Genomic DNA, 23,156 nt, shown 5'->3' with positions numbered 1-23,156 from the left:
TTTTATGAGTTTTTAAACTTAAAATGGTCAGGAAATAATGAATATTTGCAAAAGGATTTTATATTTATTTTACATCACTATTTTCTATCTTTCGTAGAGGCTACTTACCTATGTTGCAGCGGAAGCTGATTACGCGTTGACCAAGCATAGTACGTAGTTCAAACCAGCTGAATGCTGATTGGCTAGCATTTTTCCGTAAGGGAATGGATTTCTCGTTAAGAGAATGACAAAGTGTAATCTATGGGAATGACTTCAGTCTTCAAACCTAAAATCGATACCGATATATTTGGCTAGGGTGATCGTTGGGCCATAAAAGCTCCTGATTTGTTCTCGACTCAGCTCAAGCTACAAAACTGTTACTTCAGTTCAAAACCCTATTTTAAAAGTGGCATATTTGCTTTAAACGTTGAATGCATCCGACCGAAAAAGCCACGGTAAGAATGTCTACTTTTGGGTTTTCAGTCGGTCAGTCCGTCCCCCCCAATCAAAAATCCGTGGCGGCGCCCCTGACTACTTGGCCGATTGCGCTGGAAGTTGGCATGTAGGTAGGCACCCACTAGGCACTGCATATCCATGTGCCAGAGTTGGGGTGCTGCTGCACGTGCGCACGTGCAGGGGTCGATTCTAGATCTCGACAATGGCTGGACCGATGGCGCTCAAATTTGGCAAACAGTTAGGGACCGGTTAGTAGGGTGCCGTGCACAAGTCAGCTGGAGGTACCCCGTCGAAATTTCGCACGTGCAAAGCTCACCCTCTCGCTCGCTCCGTTAGTCGCCCCAAAAGGCGTTATACTGGTTTATTAACCCGGCGGTTGCTGGGGTATTTCGCCACCCACCGTTTGCTGGGGGGGGGGGGCGTTAAACGCCCCCAGCCGATAACTCGAGAACCAATAGGCGCAGCGAAACGCACGAGGCGGCAAACGAAAGAACGCGACGAGACGCTTCAGATGAGTACTTTTAAGTTGAATTTTGAGGTCACAGGTCGGGTCAAGGTCAGGTCAAACACCTGAAATCGGACTTTCAGTAGCATGGACTTCAGGACTTCGCTATGGGCGCCTCTCGTCATAAACTCTGTCAAAACGGTGCACAATCCATCATATAAGGCCTACAAGAGTGTCAGCTCCATGTAGGGGTCAGCCAAGCATAGGTCAGGGTCAAGGTCAGGTCAACCGGCCAGGCACATATCCCCGAAAATCAAAACTGATATTCGCAGCCTGTGACACATGTTTTATGGGTACTTTGGGGCGTAGAACACGATGGTGACATTCATTTTATCATATGTGTACGTGTTTGGCTAAAAAAGTTCAATTTAAGAAATGCATGTATCATGGTCGTGAAGTAGTCGCGAGAAATTGCAAAGATTTAGTTCAAGATTTTGGAAAATGCGGAACGATAATCAATAATCGAAGATAGCCATTTGATTGGTCATGGTATTGGCAGTTCAATGGCGTTTACGGCATGTCTGTATGTCTATTCTGTGATTTTATATGATTTTTTGAACATATGCCGTTTTTGGTCGAAAACTCAGAAATCATGACGTCACTAAAACCTCGATATCTCAAAAATTTTCTGAACGATTTTTTGAAACTTTGTCACAATAAACTTCAATTAAATCCCTACAGGTACCCAAAATTTGGCGCGCCTGCGGCGCGCCGTTTTTATGCTATGGCCCGGCGAAAAAAGTGGGGGCGTTTAACGCCCCCCCCCCAGCAACTCGCGGGTTAAATGGCGTGAATTGTGAAGAAGGTGGGCATAACACTTCATAACTGAAAGGATGGGGTAATTGGGTACCTGTTGCCGTTTTAGCAATAGCCTTTTTGTTCATCCCATTCGGCATTGCTTTTCTTTTTTTAACATTAGATCGACCGTCGAACCCAGTCGTTCTAGCATTGGTGAAGACCCTCACCTGCATTGCTCAAGATTGGTGAAGGATCCTTCACCAATCTAAAACTTTGGTGAAAGGTATCCTTCACCAAAGAGATACGTTGCTACACCTATGTACATGTTTCCATGCTTTTATGCATATGTCAGACGAGAAATTGAGATGAAATACCAAAATTAAAGCAAATTTGAATTCAAGGCTGGTGCATGATGCATTTTTACTGATAAAACGATAATGAACAGTCATGAATTGAAAAGCGCTGCTGTCATTAACTATGATAATGCTACGTTAGGTGACAACATTTGTTTAACATTTGTTTAAATACATTAAATGATATGTGGAATTCAACTATTATTTAAGGTATTTCGTTCCACACAAAATTCGACAATTAAATAAGAATATATTCTCCACATACATACCTCGAGGGAGACGGTTGGCTGGCTGAGGTCTTCTGCAGCCCTGACGTCCTCTTGGCGACGTTGATGAAGCGCGTCAAGAATGAATGCTACGCTGTCAAGGAAGGAGCTGAACACGACCTGTGCGTGAGCCGCAAATCTTTGCTCTCTGACCATGTCTTCAGCGTCTTGGATTTTCCTGGGCCCTCTGCTGCCAGTAGTGATGTCAATTACGGAAAATCGGAATACCGATACCAAACCAAATACCAACCAAAACCACGGGAAAATATCGAAACCAAACCAACTTGGGAAAATGAGGGAAATACCAACTTTTTACCGATTTCTTAACCTCGTATACATTAGTGAGGGTTTATGATACCAACAAAATACCAAACACATTACGATTGAAATACCAAATACCAAGTTGGTATCGGTTTGGTATCGGTATTCCAAAAAGTTGGTATCCGATTGACATCTCTAGCTGTCAGCAGTGATTCGAAGCCAGCGCCATACCTGAACCGCTGACTGACGGTGTACATGTCGGTGATGGTGTCGTCGATCCACAGGCACGACTCTACGTTCCTTGAGTTCTGAGGCCTCTTGCACCAAAATACCTAGCTAGGTAGTATCGGCAAAATACCTACCTAGTAAAACTACCTACGGCGGTAACTTCTCTTGCACCATCCTAACCTAGGTAAATTTGACAGCTCGCGTTTTTAGGATTTGTTTTGATTGGCTGTTTGGCGACGAATTATTTGTGGGCGCAAACAAATAGTAACTAAAGAAAACAATTAAATGTATATTGTTTTTATTTATATAGATTTTGGTATTATGAAATCATTTTTCATTTACGTAAATACCGATTGAAGTTATTTTGATATTAAATTACTTGAACAAATAAGCTTCGTTTCCATGGCAACGAATGAGTCTTCAACCTGGCTGTTCTGCTACGGAGGTTTATCGCCTTGGTACGGAGAAGCACCTCTGTGAACCCATGGAGCATTTGATCAATTATATTATTATTCACTCATAAAACATTGATTTATCATTGTCTAAACATGTTTGTAATGCCTAATTTACATAAAAGTACCTGTTGATTATCATGTATTGTGCCTATTGTTACTAATTGAATCATTTTACCTAAGGTTTTGCTAGTTATTTTGGAAGCCCGCGTTTACCGTCAAATCGTCAAAAATTCCTCCGCGAGTACTTCTTTCCGGCTTTCGGTGCAAGAGGAAAACACACGGTCGGACTTTAACAATTGGTAAGTTCTTATGCCGCTCGGTAGAATTTCTAGGTAAGTTTTCACGGTAGCGTTTTTTGGTAGGTAGTTTGGTGCAAGAGAATCTAGGTAAAATCTGAATTTACCTAGGTAGGTAGTTTGGTGCAAGAGGCCTCTGCTCAGCGAGATGCATGAGGTGGCTGGGGTCACACACAGATGGCATGCTTAATGATTCGACGCCGTCTGAGTATCACCGACACTCAAATGGTAAGATTGACCGTCGCCGCCAAAGGCAGCTACTTAAAGGGACAGCATCATCGAAAAAAATCTATGTATGGAGCTGATTTTTTTTTTTTTACTAGCATTTCTTATTTTTCTGAATCAGAAAAACATAGTTTGAGGACCGAACTCGGTGAAAAATATTTTTCATGAGCGAGTCATTTTCATGAGCGAACCACCACTACAAGCATGGCCGCCACTTTGGAAGCCGGCGAAATTACTACAGAACTGGCGCAGATGATACATTATTGACGCTACGCTTACGCGGCCGCTCTTCTGATTGAGTTGTCGTTAGGGAAAGGCAGCATTAGGTATTGCCCAGAAGATATCACGTGACAAGCTGAAGGAATTCCTTTGTTGAGCCGCTAGAATCCGAAGGAAACAGCGGAAATTGCCTACGACTATTTAATGAATTTAACGGTGATGAATAAGTGCGAAAAACGTTTTGGCTTTATAAAATTTGATGAAATGACCAGGGTAAAAGTTTTATTACTGGCAGTCAATTCAAAACGGCGCAAACATTTAAACAGTGAAGATAGTGAAGCACGATTCAAAGTGTAGTACACCTTTCGTACTTTGAGCGGCGATAGCGGGATAACGGTGTGGAGCTTCGAGGATCGGTCTTCAGTTCCCGGACCAGAAAGGTGGGGCCTATGCAATGTCAAATTTCGTCAAAATGGTGATACTGTCCCTTTAAGTAGGTCGCGTCACACCCAAGCTGGCCAAACTATCTTTCAGCTCGCGAACGAGCCCTTCCCCGTCGTGGGCCCTCCCAACTGGGGCCGCGATCACAAAGTTCTGAAGCATTGCTTCCCGCGGTGCTTCTGGCATCACGACATTTATCGCGGTAAAATCGACAGTACGCTTGCTCAGGGTTACCTTATGAGACGTTACAGCTACACACGGCTCAACATCAACGATATCGGCAATCTTGTCCGGACTACGGCATGAAAAGCATCGCTCGCTTTCACCATCATCCCTGTACCAAGATTCTTACAGGTTAGGTTGGGACACTAGTCACGTGATCCTTTTTCCTGCATTTCCCAACCCTCCTCACGATTTTCATAAGCTTTGATTTATTCTTGAAACACTTTCCAGAGAGGCGTTTGTAGTTAATTTATTTACAAAAACTAATTCAATGATATTTGAAATAAACAAGCACATTTTTACTCGCAATCAAAAACAAAAGTTGAATTTATTCGCGTTTCATTAAATTAATCAGCTGGCAACCATCACCCATCGTCCTCGATGTAGTCGAACTTGGCGCACTCGGATAGTGCTCGAAATTTGTGAAGCTTACTTGTTGCTATGGCGACCGGGCAGTACCTACGCTTTTCATTCGTCAACAATTGCTTGCGGTCACACTTTCGAAAACAGTCTTTATGCGTCAGTTTGTGTGACGCGTCATATCTGAAACATATTTCGTGAGGCTCCAAAACCATTCAATTCATCTCCTTCAAAAGAAGTGTTTTGTAAATTTTTTGATATCTTTTTTTGGCTTAATTGCTAACTCCATTCATCCTATCTTGCGTGAGGATAGTCATCATTAGGGGACCAGTCGCTGAAAGCAAGAAACAACGACGAGGAGAAGGCCTTGTTAAAAGTCGCAGCGATCGCATTGAGCATTAACCCGCGCATGACTGGGGGGGGGGGGCTCTACAGAGCCCCCTCATGTTTTTCAGCAATATCTTCTAAACCGTTTGACGGATCAACACGAAACTTGCGGTACCCTCAGAGGCATCAATTTGACACCTTGTGTTAGAATTTCAAATTTCTAGCTACCATAGTTTAGCCGGAAATGACGTCAGACTGACGTCATGTCGGCCGATTTTCATGCAAAATACTGAATTTATGATTAAAAATACTTTTGTGCTGGTATGACACATAAAACGCTTATCAGCATGTTCCTCATCATGTGATAAAGCCATATCCGTAGTCGAAAATAGCCGAGCCCCTCCCAATTTCCAGCCATCGACCTTATAAGCAAAGGATGTAAGCGTAATCCTTAAGGGCGACTTTCCGTTACATATCCGTACATATGCGTCCTTATGGAAATCGGTAGTGTAGCGATTGGCGACGCGCGCGACTTCTGGACTTCTGTGCGGTGACTGTAGCGACACCTGATGGCTGTTTTTCTGCTATATGTAGGTATTGGGGTTTTGCCAGACATGGTTCCTACTGCTACACCACTATGTTGACCCAATACTAGAAAGTTATTTTGGTAGTAAAAGGCAAGCAAATTGAAAGTTAATTTATGAAATTGCTTTTATATTATTATGATATATATAAGAATAAAGATTTTTTTAATTTAGCTCGAATGTTTGAATGGACGGATTGACAGAGCCTGAGCCCACGCTAAGCAGAGCTTGTTGCGTAGACCCCGACCCCTACCGTCCGAACGCGCAATTCCGGGTAACGGGAGAATTTAGATGCCAAAGTTTAACGTGCCCTTCAAAGCCGGACACGGCCTGTCCCACTCAACTGACTTCAACTGGCTGCGGCTGCTCCCACCAACCGCAGACCATCCCCGTCAGGAGTCTCAAATATCGAGCGCCGGAGCGTCTCAAACCCGGGCTCTCACTACCGGGAGTCCAATGCTCTACCAACTGAGCTACGGGACAGGCTCTTTTGATTGAATAACTATATAATTATTTAAATATTCAACCGTGAAATTATATCCTGGTAGGTTTAGTAGAAATTAGTCCGTGCAAGGTTGCACGGACTAAGGTATTTCGGGTCTTGGGGTAAGGCAGGGGGCGTCGAAGTCTAGTAGGAAAATCTGGCAATCTCCGGCGTGATGTAGCGTCGTGGATGACCGACGGCACCTTGCACTGAAAGATACGGCTAACGGCAGAACGGCTATTTATGAAAAGTGATTAAAAATACTTTTGTGCTGTTATGTCACATAAAACGCTCATTTTCCTCATCATGCGATTAAGCCATATCCATGGTCGAAAATACCCGAGACCCTCCGAATTACCAACCTTTGACCTTTTAAGCAAAGGATGTAAGCGAAGCCGTAATCGCCACGCCATATGTGGAAGGCTTTTGGTGTCCTGTCAATACATACATACATACATACATACCTACATAATCCTTAAGGGCGACTTTCTGTTGCATATCCTTACATATGCGTCCTTATGGAAATCGGTGGTGCGGCGATTGGCGACGCGCGCAGCACCTGTGCGGCGACTGTGGCGACACCTGGTGGCTGATTTTCTGCTGTATGTTGGTGTTGGGGTGTTACCAGATATGGTTCCTACTGTTACACCACTATGTTGACCCAATACTAGAAAGCTATTTTGCCAGTAAAAGGCAAGCAAATTGAAACTTAAAAGTTGATTTACAAAATTGCTTGTAAATGATAACGAGATAATAATAAAGAAATTTCGATTGAAAAAATTATATAAATAATCAATCGTGAAACTATATTCTGGTAGGTATGGGAGAAATTAGTCGGTGCAACCTTGTATTTAGGGCCTTGGGGTAAGGTGTCTAATTATTTGTTTGTTTGTTTTTGTTTTGTTGGGTTAGGCCCTTTCGGTCCAATGCAAATGAGACCATTTCAGAGCCGGGAGGATGATAGGATATAGAGGGAGACATTGGTCTGGGCAGGCACCCTAGTGAGTCGCCGTGGCTGAGCCCGTCCAGAGGACAGGCCACCCAGCCCCAAGGCACTCACTGCACCCGGCTACGGGGTGCGCTCCCTCGGGAGCAGCGGTGCCGCTCCAAGGGAGCAGCCCACATGAGATAAAGTTGCCTGTCCAGCCCGGAGGGGGGTTGCGGCGTGGAGGAGAAGGATTTCAGTATCCTGAGGATAGAAGCACGGAACGGTGATGTGTCTAATTAGTTTTTGTTTTGTTGGGTTAGGCCCTTTTGGTCCAATGGGACCATTTCAGAGCCGGGAGGATGATAGGATAAAGGGGGAGACATCAGACATTGGTCTGGGCAGGCACCCTAGTGAGTCGCCGGGGCTGAGCCCGTCCAGAGGACAGGCCACCCAGCCCCAAGGCACTCACTGCACCCGGCTACGGGGTGCGCTCCCTCGGGAGCAGCGGTGCCGCTCCAAGGGAGCAGCCCGCATGAGATAAAGTTGCCTGTCCAGCCCGGAGGGGGGTTGCGGCGTGGAGGAGAAGGATTTCAGTATCCTGAGGATAGAAGCACGGAACGGTGTGTGTCTAATTATTGTTTGTTTGTTTGTTTTGTTGGGTTAGGCCCTTTCGGTCTGACAAGACCATTGCAGAGCCGGAAGGATGATAGGAATTAGGGGGAGACATTGGTCTGGGCAGCAGACTTGTAAACGACTCTGAGTTGATTCGTGAATCGACTCAGAATCAAACCGTTTTTCGATGAGTCATGAGTTGATTCGAATCACTTCATCGAGGAACTTGATGAGTCATGAGTCGATTCGAATCAATTAAATTTAACATCATGAGTCATTTGATGAATCGATTCAAATTTTCAGACTCAAACAAAGAATCGACTCAGAAAAAAATTGAGTCGTTGACAAGTTACCATCAACACCCTAATAATCAATGCTAGATCACCCCCTCAGCTTTAGCCATCACTTAACTCCATATTTCAGACTTACAAGAGCCTCAGAGGCTCAGGCACAGGCGCCTAATGAGCCAAAAGCATTTGGCAGTTGGTAGGTACTTAGTCTTACCAAACCAAGTGCCTGCTACACTACCTAGGTACCTACATTTTACATGTCAATGTAAGAAGTCAGAATTGACACCTGCGGCTGCCTCCCCTTCTCCCAGTCCCAATTTGGTCCCAATAATCAATCAACAGCATAAGAGGTTGGGCGTCTATAGAGTCAAATACGCCCAAACTACCTATAGCCTATAAACTACCTATAGGCTATGCTATAATATAAATAAACTCACCTATAAACCGCAAAATTGCGATGCTCAACTGCCAATAAACCATAAATGCACATTTTTCCATGAAATGGAAGTTTAAAAAGAAACTTGTTTTATGACATCATAGAATCTTCAGAATAATGTAAAGGAGCGGCTTTGAAATATTTCCTCAGCGATCTCCATTCGCCTAAAATATGTACTATGAGTGACGTCATGAATTCGAGAATAGAATGTGAAAGTCAAGAAAACTACATTAATGGCGCAGTTGATAACTTTCACGTCTGAATCTCGTGACAAATTGGCCGGATAACTTATACGGCCTTGGGCCGGATGACGTTGCCCGAATTGCACCAATGACAATTTGTTTTTACCAAAAGAGCCACTTGGTCAGTGCTCCGGTGCTCCTGATATCGATTAATATTCAATGACGTCATTTTTAATATAAAATTGTAGACTAACAATATTTTTTATATTCCTTCATTTTAATCTCCACGTTGAGCCAACATAAATGGTAAGTGACGGATGGGCTCTATCTAGCTGGCAGCCAGTTGGCACTGCTAAACTAGGTGCCGTTTGGAGAATGTATATTGTATACCTACATTAACTACTTTCAATGAGTCTCAACTCAAGATCATATATGATTCTGAGGCCTGAGCCACTCATGCAAGGTCATGATCCTATTTTTGAGGTTGTACTGTTTGAATAATTTTATCTGATAAGTAAGAAGTAGTAACATTTGTCTCATCATGTAGAAAAAGTTTGATTAAAAAAAAAACATGAATGCCTCTCGGAACTTGTGCTTTTGAATTTTCAAATAAGACTTTCTAGGTAATAATAAGAGATAGGTTACTATGCTAGTCCTTAGTCCTTACTTATATTATAATTGTCTCTCAGAGTTACTTACAAATTTATTTGACATTGCACTGTTGACTGTTGAGTGTTGAAGATAGGTAGGTGTAAGGTAGGTACCTATGTACAGTATATCTAAAAAGTATGTCCCCTGGTTTGGCTCTCCCACAGGAGGCGAATCGGTAACTTGGCTGAATCCCAGTTGCGGCATCCGGCCGCCAGGGTCGCTGCCGCGCGAGCGGCCTTGACCGCTCGCATGTCATTGGCAGTTCGGTCCCTCCCCATCTATACCGAGGTGGGGAGGGGAGAAGAGGGGAAGAGAGGGGAGGGAGCGGCATCCGCTCGGCACTTGGCGATACCTGGCTGACCCCGCGCTCCCTCGCTGACCTTTGTCCTGCCCTCAGGCGAAGACCGACTTCCTGGCCTGTAGCGGCCCAGCGGAAAACCGAGCTCGCGGGGCGCGACTCCATTGGCCCAATCTTATAAATGGAATGCTGTCGTATTCACGGCATTAGATAATATTAATAGTGATACCAGCAGTGGATGTGGTAAAATACAGTCCAAAATAAACGAAAGCACTCGATTCGTGCATAATGCGCCCTCCCATTCAAATAAGCCCGCCCACTTCGATAGATGGTGTAGTTTCTTAGGGCGTAAAAGATGCAAAACACTACCGATTTTTTTTTTTTAGCTCGGCCACTGGACCGACAATATACAATTGACTGAAATGCATGAAAACAATTTTGCATTTAGGTAATAGCCGTTTTCTGCACCCAAACTTTAGCCAGTGACGCCCTGTCCATTCTAAAGCGTTTATAAGATTGGTCCCAGCACCCGATTTTATATGACGAAGTCGTTTAAAAACATCTTATTTCAAACAAATTTATTATTATGGCCACTTTTACAGGACGTCTATAGAGCTTTGACTTTTACATTTTTTCCTCGTTCAGGAGAAACGTTTTAACCCTCACCGGACCTTCAGGTTTTCTGAATACCGAGGGACGTTGGGGGTTGGAAGTGAGGAAACAACCCCCTTCGCCGATTCGCCCCTAATTGAGCTAGAGCCTCACGAAAGAAACGATCGTGTGCGTCGTTACGAAATGCAGCGATTGGTCTCCGATTTAAGGACCAGGGTCAGCCGATGACTTCGGAGGTCAGGTCAAGTGGCCCAAGGCACAGGTTCGGTTTTTGGTAAATAACTTCGCTAAAAATGATCGCAGATCCGCGATTTTAGCAGCATCGTTTTTGTCTAGCTCAGGCGTGTCGAATGGTATACTTTTTCTTCGGGTGAGATCAACTTAACCCTCGCCCGTATAGAGGGGGGGGGGGGTCGAACGGACCCCCCTCCCTCGGTTTTTCGCGAATAACTCGCGTAAAAAGCGGCCGATCGCGACGAAACTTTCGTTACCCTCGCGCTAATCAATTTTACACCCACCCTGAAATTGTCATGACCCTGACCTTAACGGCCTTTGACCTGCGACCTACTTTTCGAGACCATGTTTGGCCGGAATCGCGATTCGGCGTATGTCGGCTCGCATTATCGGCGCGTTTGCAGTCTTTTCGTGGTTTTAAGCGTTCAAACATGGGATATGATGTTGCTTCCATGCATTAGGGACTAGGGTGGGTGTCAAGGTCACCGGAAAGTCAGGTCAGGTCATTGACCTTCGATGACCTCTGTTCACTTTTTCGAGTTTTACATGTTTTTAGGCCAGTTTTAGGAGCTGAATTCGAATTTAGCAGCCATATGAACATTTACGAAGTAGTTTTGGTGCCCTCGTAACATGTTGCGAAGCTGTCAGAGGCGGTTGCCACCTACTACGAATACCCTTACTGGTTGACCTGACCTGACCTGACCCGACCTGGCCTAAATGCATGAAGACATCATCTGTGATCAAAACTAACATGATATTCGTGATCAGCACCCCAAAAACCCCATAGCAGCCACGCTTTACGACTTTCTAACAGGCCCGATTTTCCCGACTTTTGGGTCATTGATCTGACCTGGAAAGTCAACCGATGACCTAGGACCTTAAAATTGGTTATCATCGACTTCCTCTCGTCACGGCCAACACGCTCGTTTTTTCCGCGAAGCTCTAGCTCGATCAGGGGCGAAACGGCAAGGGAGGGTCCAACGGACCCCCCCCCCCCTTATACGTTTGCGGCTGGAAAAAAAAACACCAATATGGGCGAGAGTTAAGGTGTTAACCTCGGGTCAAGGTCAGGTCACAGCCCGTCAGGTCACGAAGCTGGTCAAAGGAGGTCATATTGCATATCAATCGATTCGGCAGGTCTTTTCATGTCCATTAGTGGCTTTATCGACTCGGTAGCTTTAGTTGATCGGGAGTTATTGACGAAAAACTGATACCCTTGGTTACGTGATAAATGACGTCACGCAAGATCAACAAAGCAAAATTAAAGCATCATACCTTGCAAGGAGTGCATGAAATCACGATTCCGTGTGCTTGAGAATTTGAGATAGTTGTATATCATTTCCGGACCAAACTAGCAATTTCCATATTCCCCTGACTTTTAATGGTGAGAGACTGACCTGATCTCAGGCGACCCTTCAGAAAATCCGAGATATACCTACATTTATACAAGTTGTGAGACTCTCGATCATACTATAAGATCCTGTAAGTTTCATCTCCCTATGAAAGCTCTGCACTGAGGGTGTAGCGAAGTTGAACATTTTAGGAGTGTGCACACAGTCCTAAAATGTTGAGGACAGTTTAGGACAGTTTCACACAGTTCATTTTAGGACTGCGCATTTATGACATCATAGATCAGTGACCTGACTTGACTTAAAAATGCGGTTGGCGTAAAAAAATCTGACTTATCAAATCCCGACTAAAAAAATCGACTTATAATCCGGTTAATCAAATCCCTACCATGTTTTTACCTGGCCATTAATGTTCTAGCCTTACAGGTGATTGTTTGAACGCGGAAGATGCTGAATCTTGGTTAACCCCATACTTATCGTATGATAAAGAACGTCAGTGTTAGAAAGTTAATTAACAATTTTATTTAGGAAAGTTTAATTCAAGTGGGTATAATCCGACTTGACAATTTACTCTGAGGGTTTTGCAGCGCTATTAGTTCGGCATTTAATTATAAATTATTGCTAATTTCGATCCGGATATCGTTATTCAATGCTGGCCTTTGCGTCCTCAGAAAGTTGTTTATAGTCATGAAGGCTTGCATTGACCCATACTTTCCATTTTTCAGCACTATTATTCGCCGTAGTTGACCAGGTGTTTTCTTCAGCTCTCCCCTGAATCCTTTGGCTTAGACCTGGCGTATCACCCGTGCATCGCAAGACGCACCTACCACACACAAGTTCATGATCCCCACGAACCCACATCAGCGTCCGTTCGCTTGGTGTGTGACCCCTTGACCTTTGGCCGCGACAACTGCCAGCTTGCTGGAGCACCCCTCCCTACACGCGCTGCCCCGCCCGCTCCCCTCCCTCCCCCCTCCCCCCCGGGGTCGTGTCACGAAGGTTCGGGCTTACGCTACTACCGGCCGCTGCGCAGCTGTCACCTAGCGCCTGGGAATGTGTGGTCTGGTGCGGATTCAGCCAACTACCGGCTCGCGACACCAGCGCCACGTAGTGGCGACGGTACATTCTTTTTAGACACACTGTACCTAGTCCTACTAGGTAGCTGCTTGAATCTTTGGTCAAGGCTACTATGTTGCTTAATACAATTGTGGTATGCGGCATATTCATTTTATCATAGCTTTGAGTCAATTAATCAACAAATGCCTATAGTGAGTCATGGGTTGAATGAAATAAGTTCAATAAAAATGTCGTGTGAGTCATGAGTTGATTTGAATCGATTCATCAAAATGTGTGAGTCATGAGTTGATTCGAATCATTCCGTTGGCTAGTTGCTCGAGTCATGAGTTGATTCGAATCATTTTATCGAGGAACTTGATGAGTCATGAGTTGATTCGAATCAATTAAATTTAACAGCATGAGTCGTTTGATGAATCGATTCAAATTTCCAGACTCAAACAAAGAATCGACTCAAAAAAAATTTGAGTCGTTTACAAGTCTGCTGGGCAGGCACCCTAGTGAGTCGCCGGGGCTGAGCCCGTCCAGAGGACAGGCCACCCAGCCCCAAGGCACTCACTGCACCCGGCTACGGGGTGCGCTACGGTGTGTCTGATAATTGTTTTATTGTTTTATTGTTTTGTTGGGTTAGGCCCTTTCGGTCCATTAAGACCATTTCAGAGCCGGGAGGATGATAGGATATAGGGGGAGACATTGGTCTGGGCAGGCACCCTAGTGAGTCGCCGGGGCTGAGCCCGTCCAGAGGACAGGCCACCCAGCCCCAAAGCACTCACTGCACCCGGCTACGGGGTGCGCTCCCTCGGGATGTCTCGCCAGGATTTTGTTTACACGGCAGACGCGGCGGCTGGGGGTGCGGCGCCGCGAGTGACCTTGAACTTTCGGTCAGCTGATGCTCGGTCAGCTGGGGCTCTGGCGTTGGTCACGCCGGCCGAGTCGGGCCGTCTGCGAATCGGCCCCGCTACTGGTGGCGTCATCTACACACGCCAGTATCTACTAGAGCTTCGGCGGTTCACCGACACTCCACTGAGTGGCGCTACAGTCGCGCTGCTGCGTCGGCTCGGGCTGCGGAGACGTCGGCGGGGAGTTCGGGCTGGCCGCAAGTCTCGTCGCCCGATACGTGTTCGTGTCACCGAGCGACCGCCGCCCGGCCCCGCGGAGCGAGTGGGAGCTGCTGCTACTGCTGCTGGCGGCCTATGTCTCGCTCGGCCGCCGCGCCTGACGCTCCGGCAGACCCGACAGGCCGAGATCCAGGCAGTGGCGGCCGAGCGCGCCGCACTGAGCGTGGGACACCTCAACGTGCGCTCTCTGATGGCACATATCGACGATGTGAATCACCTACTGTTGTCCCAGCGACTCCACGTGCTTTGTGTCACTGAGACGTGGCTGACGGACGCAGTGGACACTCGGATGCTACAATTCCCCGGCTACGTCATCAGCCGGCGTGACAGACGGGGAGGGCGGTCTGGCGGTGGCGTTGCCATCATCTACCGCAACTCCATCACTGCTGACACACTGCGTGTCCCGGCTGCATCGTCCGCCCTCGAGAGTCTCTGGCTGCGGCTCACACTCAAGTCACCGATCGTCGTCGGCGCAGTCTACCGGCCACCATCGAGTCCGATGACACCCGCCCTCGATGACATGCACAACCAGCTGACGAGCGTACTCGGCCGTGACCTGCCAGTCTACTTGCTCGGAGACACCAACATCGACGTCTCTCGGCCGGAGAAGCAGGGTGTGACGTCATACCTGCAGCAGCTGAGTGACCTGTCGCTGACACAGCTCATCACCGCACCAACTCGCCCCGGACAGAATCCTACGCTGATAGACCACTTCATCACGAACAAGCCAGAACTAACTTCAAACGCGCGAGTCGTGTCGTGCAACATCAGCGACCACGACCTCATCGCCGCGACGGTCTCTGTCGTCAAGACGCGCCACGTGGTGAACACCATCAACGTGCGGTCCACCAGGCGCGTCAACACAGACGCCCTGTGTCTGGACCTGCTCCAAGCAGACTGGTCACCGCTGTACGGCGCCAACTCCACGTCTGACAAGTGGAGCTGCTTCCTGAGCACATGGAGCCCCATTATCGACGCCCATATGCCGATGCGTGTAATCAAGCTGAAGCACAGACCGTACCCGTGGTTGCAAGACGCCGACGTCAGAGAGGCGATGGCTGCGCGTGACCAGGCGCGCGTGGACCGCCAGCTGACTCCATGTGACGCCACCGAGGCCGAGTTTCGGTTACGCCGAAACGCCGTCAAGGTGGTACTAAACCGGGCGTGCGCTTCATACTTCCAGACATCATTCAGGAATTCGAGATCGTCAGTCGTGTTTCGCTCTTCAACCGACTTGCCACCTTCGCTGCCTTCGTCTCGACACCAACCACGTTTGTAAGTCACACTTTGTTGCACCTCACCACTACCAACACAACACAAGACAACACCCACTTACGCTCATACAACACCACCACTACCCAACACCACCCCCTCAACACCCACGCACTCCCACACCCACCTCACTTTCCTACCTCCACCATGTCCCGTAACCCTGCCTCATCCTCCTTCCAATTCTCCTCTACTCCTGTCCCATCCTTTGTCCGCATCCGCCGTATGGACGGCTCTCCCCTTTCCGACCTTTCCCCCTGGGCGGTGGGGGACGCACTCTCGTCGGCGATCGGGCGCTGTCTCCGTGCCCGGCCGCTGCGAGGGGGCGACCTCCTCGTCGCCTGCGAGGCGTCGGAGAAGCGAGTTTTGCTCGGTCTCCGGCGAATCGCCGGTGCTGAGGTGAAGGTGTGGGCTCCGCCCCACCTGAACCAAAGCCAGGGCTCCATCTACGCTCCATCCCTCCAGCACCTATCCCTGTCCGAACTGGAGGAGGGCTTCTCCCGGGTGGGCGTTACCGCCGTGTATCGCCCGCCCCGCTCTCCAAAAGTTCTTATCCTAACCTTCTCCACCGCTGAACCTCCCCCCTACATCCTGGCCGCCTACCTATCCTTCCCCGTCCGTGCAGTCCCTCCCAAACCTCTCCGCTGCCGGCGGTGCCAGCGCTATGGACACCGCCAGCAGCACTGCCGATCCGACTCCCCCACGTGCTCCAACTGCGCCGAGGCGGGGCACGAATCCTCCCAGTGTCCTGCCGAAGATCCTCTGTGCGCAGGCTGTGGCGGCGCCCACACCGCGAACGACCCATCCTGTCCCCGCTGGATCTCTGAGACCCAGGTCACCCTCCTCATCCGTAGGGGCTGGGACCCTCGCGACGCTCGCGCGTACGTGGATTCCCACCCCTCATCCAATCCTGTTCCTCCCCCTTCGACCTCAGTCAGACCCTCCCACCCTCCTCCGCTGACTGAGGCGGAGTACCCTCATCCCCCTAAGCCCCACTCCTCCTCTGGCCGGTCCCCTGCACCTCCTCCCTCTCACTACCGCCCAACCCCTCCCCCCGACCGGCCAGCGTGCAGAGCGGTGCTGCCCGCTCCGCGCAGCGGCTTGAGGTGGCCGCCCAGACCCCACCCGGGGTCTCTGACCGGGACCCGCGACGACGCCCGGCCAACCCACCACCGTCTGAGGAACCGACTCCCAGGCCGGGCGCCAGTGTGGGAACCGAACCCGAACCCGAACCTATGCCCAAGAACCGACCGCCACCACCACCTCGGTCCTCGGACGAGTCTAACGACTCATCCCAGTCGGCCTCGACCTCGAACTCCACGAGTCCCACCTCGCCACCGAAGACCCGCCGCACACGCCTCCAGTCGGCTCCCTCCGACTTTCACTTCACACTCCGACACAAACAGTAAACACAGTACACAGCAGTAATGCCTCACCACTCCACCACACATAGCACACCCACCCACAACAAAAACCCTCCGACTTTCACTTCACACTCCGACACAAACAGTAAACACAGTACACAGCAGTAATGCCTCACCACTCCACCACACATAGCACACCCACCCACAACAAAAATATAACACTCTTGCAGTGGAATGTGAGGGGAGTCCCTGAAAATTGGTCCGAACTAAAACAAGCATTAATTTCTTCTTCAAAATCGGTCATTTGTCTTCAAGAGTCTCATTTAAAACCATCTGATCCGTATAATTTCGAAATTGCAACCTATTCTCTCATTCGAAAAGATGCACTTTTTCAACCTCTCAAAAGAAGGGGAGGTGTATGCACATACATTAAAAATAATATAGCCTTCCGAGAAATCCAAATCACTACAACTTTTGACATCCAAGCATTCGAAATCAGCACCAATCAAAATTTTCTAACCGTTATAAACACTTACGCCCCGCCGGACATTAACTTTTCAGAATTTATCCAAGACTTAGAAAACCTAGTAACTTCTCTGACATCCCCTTTTATTTTATGTGGAGACTTTAACGCCCACCACCCACTATGGGATAGAAGTAGAAGACTTCCGGACTCCAAAGGCAAAATTCTGTTAGAACTCGTAGATAACCTTCAGCTAGTCATCAACAATGACGGCTCCCCTACACTCCCTGCAAGAACCACAACACACTCTGACACCACACCAGATATCACAGCCACCTCATCAACACTCGCACTTTCAACAACATGGGAAACTTCACCAGACCCTTACTTCAGCGACCACTTACCAATCCATATCACACTAGGACACACTACCACACAACACCGTTCTTACACACGATTTAACCTTAAAAAAGCAGACTGGTATTCCTTTACAAACACCCTAGAAAACGTGATTGAAAGACAACCCACTCCCGAACAATTCATTGAAAGTATTACAGAAACAGCAAAACTACACATACCACAAACAAAACCAAACAACAATGCCAAACCAAAATCTGTACCATGGTGGAACTACGATTGCCAACGAGCTATAACGTTCAGGAACACGGCTAGACACAGATATGAAAAATCTCGCTCTGAAGAAGACTTTATTAATTACAAAAAAGCAAAAGCAAGATGTAGAAAAGTAATCAAACAAGCCAAAAGAACATCTTTCGAAGAGCTCGCAAACTCCTTTAACAGATTCACTCCTCTCTCTAAAATTTGGGGCATACTTAAAGCATTTAACCTTCGCCCCAGTGGGGGGGGCATATGTTACCACCCTGTCGCGTTTTTCGCGTGTAAATAAAAAAGCGCGGCGCGTAGCGCCGCGCCGCTTGGGGTAGCTTTTTGTACATCAATTTTGGACAATGTGTTAAATTTTTGACCCCAGGTCATGTCAGGTCAGGTCACCAGGTCAAGTTAACTGACCAAGCCTAAAAAAAAGTTTGCAATCATGTCCAGCCTGCAGTGTTTGTCAGAAAGGTTTCAAACTTGGTGGATTGCATGATGTTATAGGCGCCTACAATTTGTATATCTCAGATTTTTTATATCGGTGACCTAAGGTCAGGTCAGTGGCGTGACCTTACCATTATAAGGCAATGGAGAAAAATGAAAATGCCTCTAGATCCGTGTGTACGCATAGGAACAGTCCAAATATTTCAGAATCACAATGATTTAGTCCACTCGTGATGACCAAGGTGTCATTTTTGCTGATAGCCTCTAGACAGGTCATCCGAGGTCACTTGAGGCTACAAACAGTTTTTTGCCAATAACTCGCGATTGGAAAGAGATAGAACGCTGGGGATGGTCTCATTGTGTTTGTCTTGTTGAGACGCATCGACTGATATGCAACATGACCTTTTCCGGTCAGGTCATGACCTTGACCTGAGGTCAAATTTTCAAGTTGACCTTTCAAGGTCAAATTATAGTTCATTCGACGCGTCTCGGCGAGGGGAACACGATTCTGGCAATAGAAATGCCGTGGCTTTTTGTAGTCAAAAGTTATTGTCGAAAAACACTTTCCGTAAAAACAGCTATTTTTGGAGTTTTTGCCCTCTGGAGGCTAAACCGTTGACCTGAGGTCAATATTGATAATGACCTTTTCAAAAGAAGAGCTCAAAAGCTATCGTTTGCTGTTCCATGCGTTTTTCTAGCTACCATAGTTCCTGAGATAGCGGCATGTTTTCTGAAAAATATAATGACAATTGGCAAATTTTGACCTTTGATGACCTCTGGTGACCCCAATATTGCTCTAAGGTGAAAATTGACTGAAATACTTTCAAACGTACGCATTGAGAGCTATCGACTGCTTTTTACCGCGTCTTTCTATCCCTTTTAGTTTTTGAGTTAGAGGTGGGTGGTAACATATGCCCCCCCCCCCCCCCCACTAGGGCGAAGTTGGCTGAGACCGCCACTGGGGCGCGGGTTAAAGGGCTGAAAACCTCAACACAAAAAGCGACATACATTATCCATAATAACAACACATTTACAATCCCACAAGAAATTTCAGAACAATTTTCAAATTTTTATAGATCAATATCCTCGAGCATCCCCCCTCCATTACCCTTAATTATCCCAGAAGAAACCACCACCGAAGTTTATAACCTCCCATTTACTTTATACGAATTAGATAACGCCATCAACAGAACCGGAAACTCATGTCCTGGCCCAGATCAAATTCACTACCACCTATTTAAGAACCTGGGACAAACCGCTAAATTAGCTCTCCTCTACTCATTAAACTACGCCTTTTCCTCGCACTCCTATCCTGAAAACTGGTTTCACGCCCATATCATTCCTATAAACAAACCAAACAAAGACCCCACCAAACTAAGTAGCTACCGACCTATCTCCCTTACAAACACCATTCACAAAATTTTTGAACGGATTATTAAAAACAGACTCCTATATATTATTGAAAAACAAAACCTCATAACCCCAAATTAGTGTGGTTTTCTACCCGGCAGATCAACTTTCGATAATTTAGTCAAAATAACAGCCGATATCAGAAATGCCTTCCACTCCAAACAATATACAGCAGCACTCTTTCTTGACCTAAAAAATGCCTATGATACCCTTAATATCCAGCCTCTCCTTGACTACCTCAAAAACAAAATCAACGGACACCTTCTTCATTATCTTAATACATACCTAACAAAGAGATCCTTCCAAGTTAAATTCCTCAACCATATATCCGATCCCAAAACTCCAACTTCCGGACTCATGCAAGGCTCCGTTCTCAGCCCTCTCCTCTTTATCCTGGCCTTAAACATTACTGTCAAATCCGTTCCTGCCCCATCCAAAATCGCAATATACGCCGACGACATAGCTATCTGGTCCTCACATCAAAGTTCCAACACAGCACTTAACAACCTAGACCGAGCCCTAAAAACTGTACAGAACAACCTCCGACCTCTTAATCTCCATATATCACCCGAAAAAACTCAATGCGTAATATTTGGCAGCAAAAAACCAATTAATCCATTGCCCCTCCAAATTGACAATAGCAATATCGAAATTCGAAACGACGCAAAATTTTTAGGAATCATATTAGATCGAGGACTCACTTTCAGATCACACATTGAACAAATTTCAACTAGAGCAAGAAAACGGATCAATATTCTCAAAGCACTCTCTGGTACAGATTTTGGCGGCGACCGAAAAACCTTACTTAACATTTATAAATCCATCATTAGGCCGATCCTCGAGTACGCATCTATCATATTTGAAAATATAGCTAAAACACACTTGCAGAAATTAGACGTTATCCAAAACACATGCCTACGAATTATCACATCCGCCTATCGAACCACCCCAACTCAATCCCTCCATATTTACAACAACATTTCAACTCTCACCGATAGACGTACCGAATCACTACTCAGATACTTCCACAAAATTCAAAAAACAAATAATCACCCCTGCATCCCATATATAAAATACAGATCACACCGTAGATACACAAACAACATACACCAGAAAACATCATACGGCAGCAGAATCACTACACTAACAGACACAGTCAACATAACACTACACTCACCACCACACACGAACACACCGGTGGCGTGGTGGGCATCCAAAAGCCCGCAAGTTATCCTTCTCATCGACCAACCAAAACATATGTACACCAACATCGAAATTCAGGCACTTCACCACCAAATTATCTCCGAACATCTAGAATACACTTTCTTCTATACTGACGGATCAAAGAACACACAGGAAAACAAAACAGCGGCAGCGGTGGTGAGTCGGTTTAAACAGGAGCAAACCACGATTCTCAAAACAAGGCTGCCAGGATGGGCGTCCATTTTCTCCGCAGAGCTGTACGCCATCCTGGCGGCCTATGCCCAAATAAAACTAAAAAACATCTCTAAATCTATGATTCTGTCAGACTCCCTTTCGGCTATTACTTCTATTCACGAAAAACATTTAAACAGTCATCCCCTTATCAAAGAAATTATCAAATTACAAAGCCAAATCGTATGCCCCCCAAAATTAGTATGGATCCCCTCCCACACCGGCATTCATCTAAATGAGAAGGCTGACGAACTCGCTAAAGATGCCTTAAATCAAACCAATATTGGCAAAATCCCCTACTCATCTCAAGACTTCCTTTCCCTTCTCAAAAATAAACTAAACATAAAATGTCAATTAGAATGGGATAAGTCCAAGTGTTTCTTGAGAAAAATTCAACCAGAAATAGCAGTAAAAACTAAAAATCAGAATTCGAAGTTACAGGAAATGTGTTTAGCCCGCCTCCGGCTAGGACATTCATATCTCACTCATTCCTACCTCCTTCTTAAAACAGATCCCCCAAACTGCTCAACCTGTAACTCGCTAATCACGGTTAAACATATATTAATCGAATGCCAAAACTACAACCAACAGCGACAAGAGCTGTAAAACTATTGTTTCCGAAATAACCTATCCTTCAACATCACAACCCTTCTAAACGACCAAAATCCAGACATCACAAAGCTCCTCCTTAAATTCATTTTTGATTCAGGCATCTTTAGAGACTTATGATCACTTTAATTACACGACCTTACCTCCAAGTGAGGTAAGGTATAATATTAACCCTCTAATGCCCACACATAGTTCCACGGTTCCTAAAATTAGCACCTTGTGACATATGATTCATTTTGGGTCCCTTGTTCGAAATCTGGAGTCAAATATTTTTTCGCAGTTCAAATTTCGGAAATAAATTTTGTATCAAATATGATACATTGGTCATTCCACTTGGTAATTTTTAGTGGTATCAGACCACACAGAAGGAAGTGAAGACATAGATGAGAAAATATATATTATTAAAAATTGCAGTGATAAAAGTGGCAGTTAAAATGTGTAAAATGCCAACAAGACATCCTTCACTGTGCGCTTTTTATCAGAACATTTTCTTAATATTTCATCGGCATCCTTCTTGTATCAAAATGTCCTTTCAGTCGGTGCTTAGGGAACAACGCTAATCATAGGCATCTATTTACGAGTGCCTTCTATTCCTTCAATTTCCACGATACAGCGCATTGCACTTGTGCAATTTTTCATAATTCAGACATGTGGGCCGTGCTTCTCAAACGTAGATGCGTTATGCATACTTGATATAGAAATGAAGACATTACAGTTGGCTCGCGGTAAGTGGTTGAAGTGAAGCAGTTCTGATGCAAAATGCTGGACAGCCTGCCGACGGACCGGAATCAATGCCAAAGACGATGTTGGTTTATCTTCATGAAAGCCGGACAATCTCGGGTGACTGAAACTCTCAGCCTGTGAATCGTCAGTTAGTACTTTGACTGGTCGTGCGGTGCTGATGTCATCGGCGCCAGTATAACAGCCGCGCACTGACCAGTGCAATAACCGTTGTACGTGTCAGACAACAAAGGTACAGGTAACTGTGCACCGATCGGCAGGAACTTGCACAATATTCATTGACCTCATATGGAGGTGAGCATACGCATTACGCATTACGCAATGCCGCACTTTAACTTTTATTCTTGTGGTCAGTACAAAAGTAGTATCCATGTTTTAGTACCTATAAATCCTTTTTTGTTCAGTGGCACTCAGCTACCACAGTTGGCGGTATATGTCAATATATGACAACAAATGACATACCTGGCAGTGAAAATGCTTGCCAGGTGTCAGGCACCTGCTGGAGCCTGGCAGCAGTGCATGGTTGCCTACTTCTTAGATAGGAAATCAAAGGAACTACGGCCTTCGGTCCGGAGTCTGTCTTCATGGCGAGCCCGTTTAGCCAGCTTCCTCTGAAGACGACGATAT

At 46.3% G+C, this 23,156-nt stretch overlaps 1 protein-coding gene across 1 annotated transcript; it reads left to right on the top strand.

Annotated features, from left to right (window-relative positions):
- The first annotated feature begins 15,602 nt into the window (after window positions 1–15,602).
- On the top strand, window positions 15,603–16,861 carry LOC122375579 (uncharacterized protein DKFZp434B061-like). Its single transcript, XM_043355075.1, has 2 exons — window positions 15,603–16,333; window positions 16,519–16,861. Exons 1-2 carry the CDS (start codon window positions 15,603–15,605, stop codon window positions 16,859–16,861), a joined length of 1,074 nt encoding a protein of 357 aa, XP_043211010.1.
- Window positions 16,862–23,156: the final 6,295 nt, after the last annotated feature.

This window comes from Amphibalanus amphitrite, unplaced genomic scaffold, assembly GCF_019059575.1.
Source record: "Amphibalanus amphitrite isolate SeventyFive unplaced genomic scaffold, NRLGWU_Aamphi_draft 001876F_arrow, whole genome shotgun sequence".
Lineage (NCBI taxonomy): Eukaryota > Metazoa > Arthropoda > Thecostraca > Balanomorpha > Balanidae > Amphibalanus > Amphibalanus amphitrite.
This window is presented reverse-complemented; position numbering and strand designations above follow the sequence as displayed.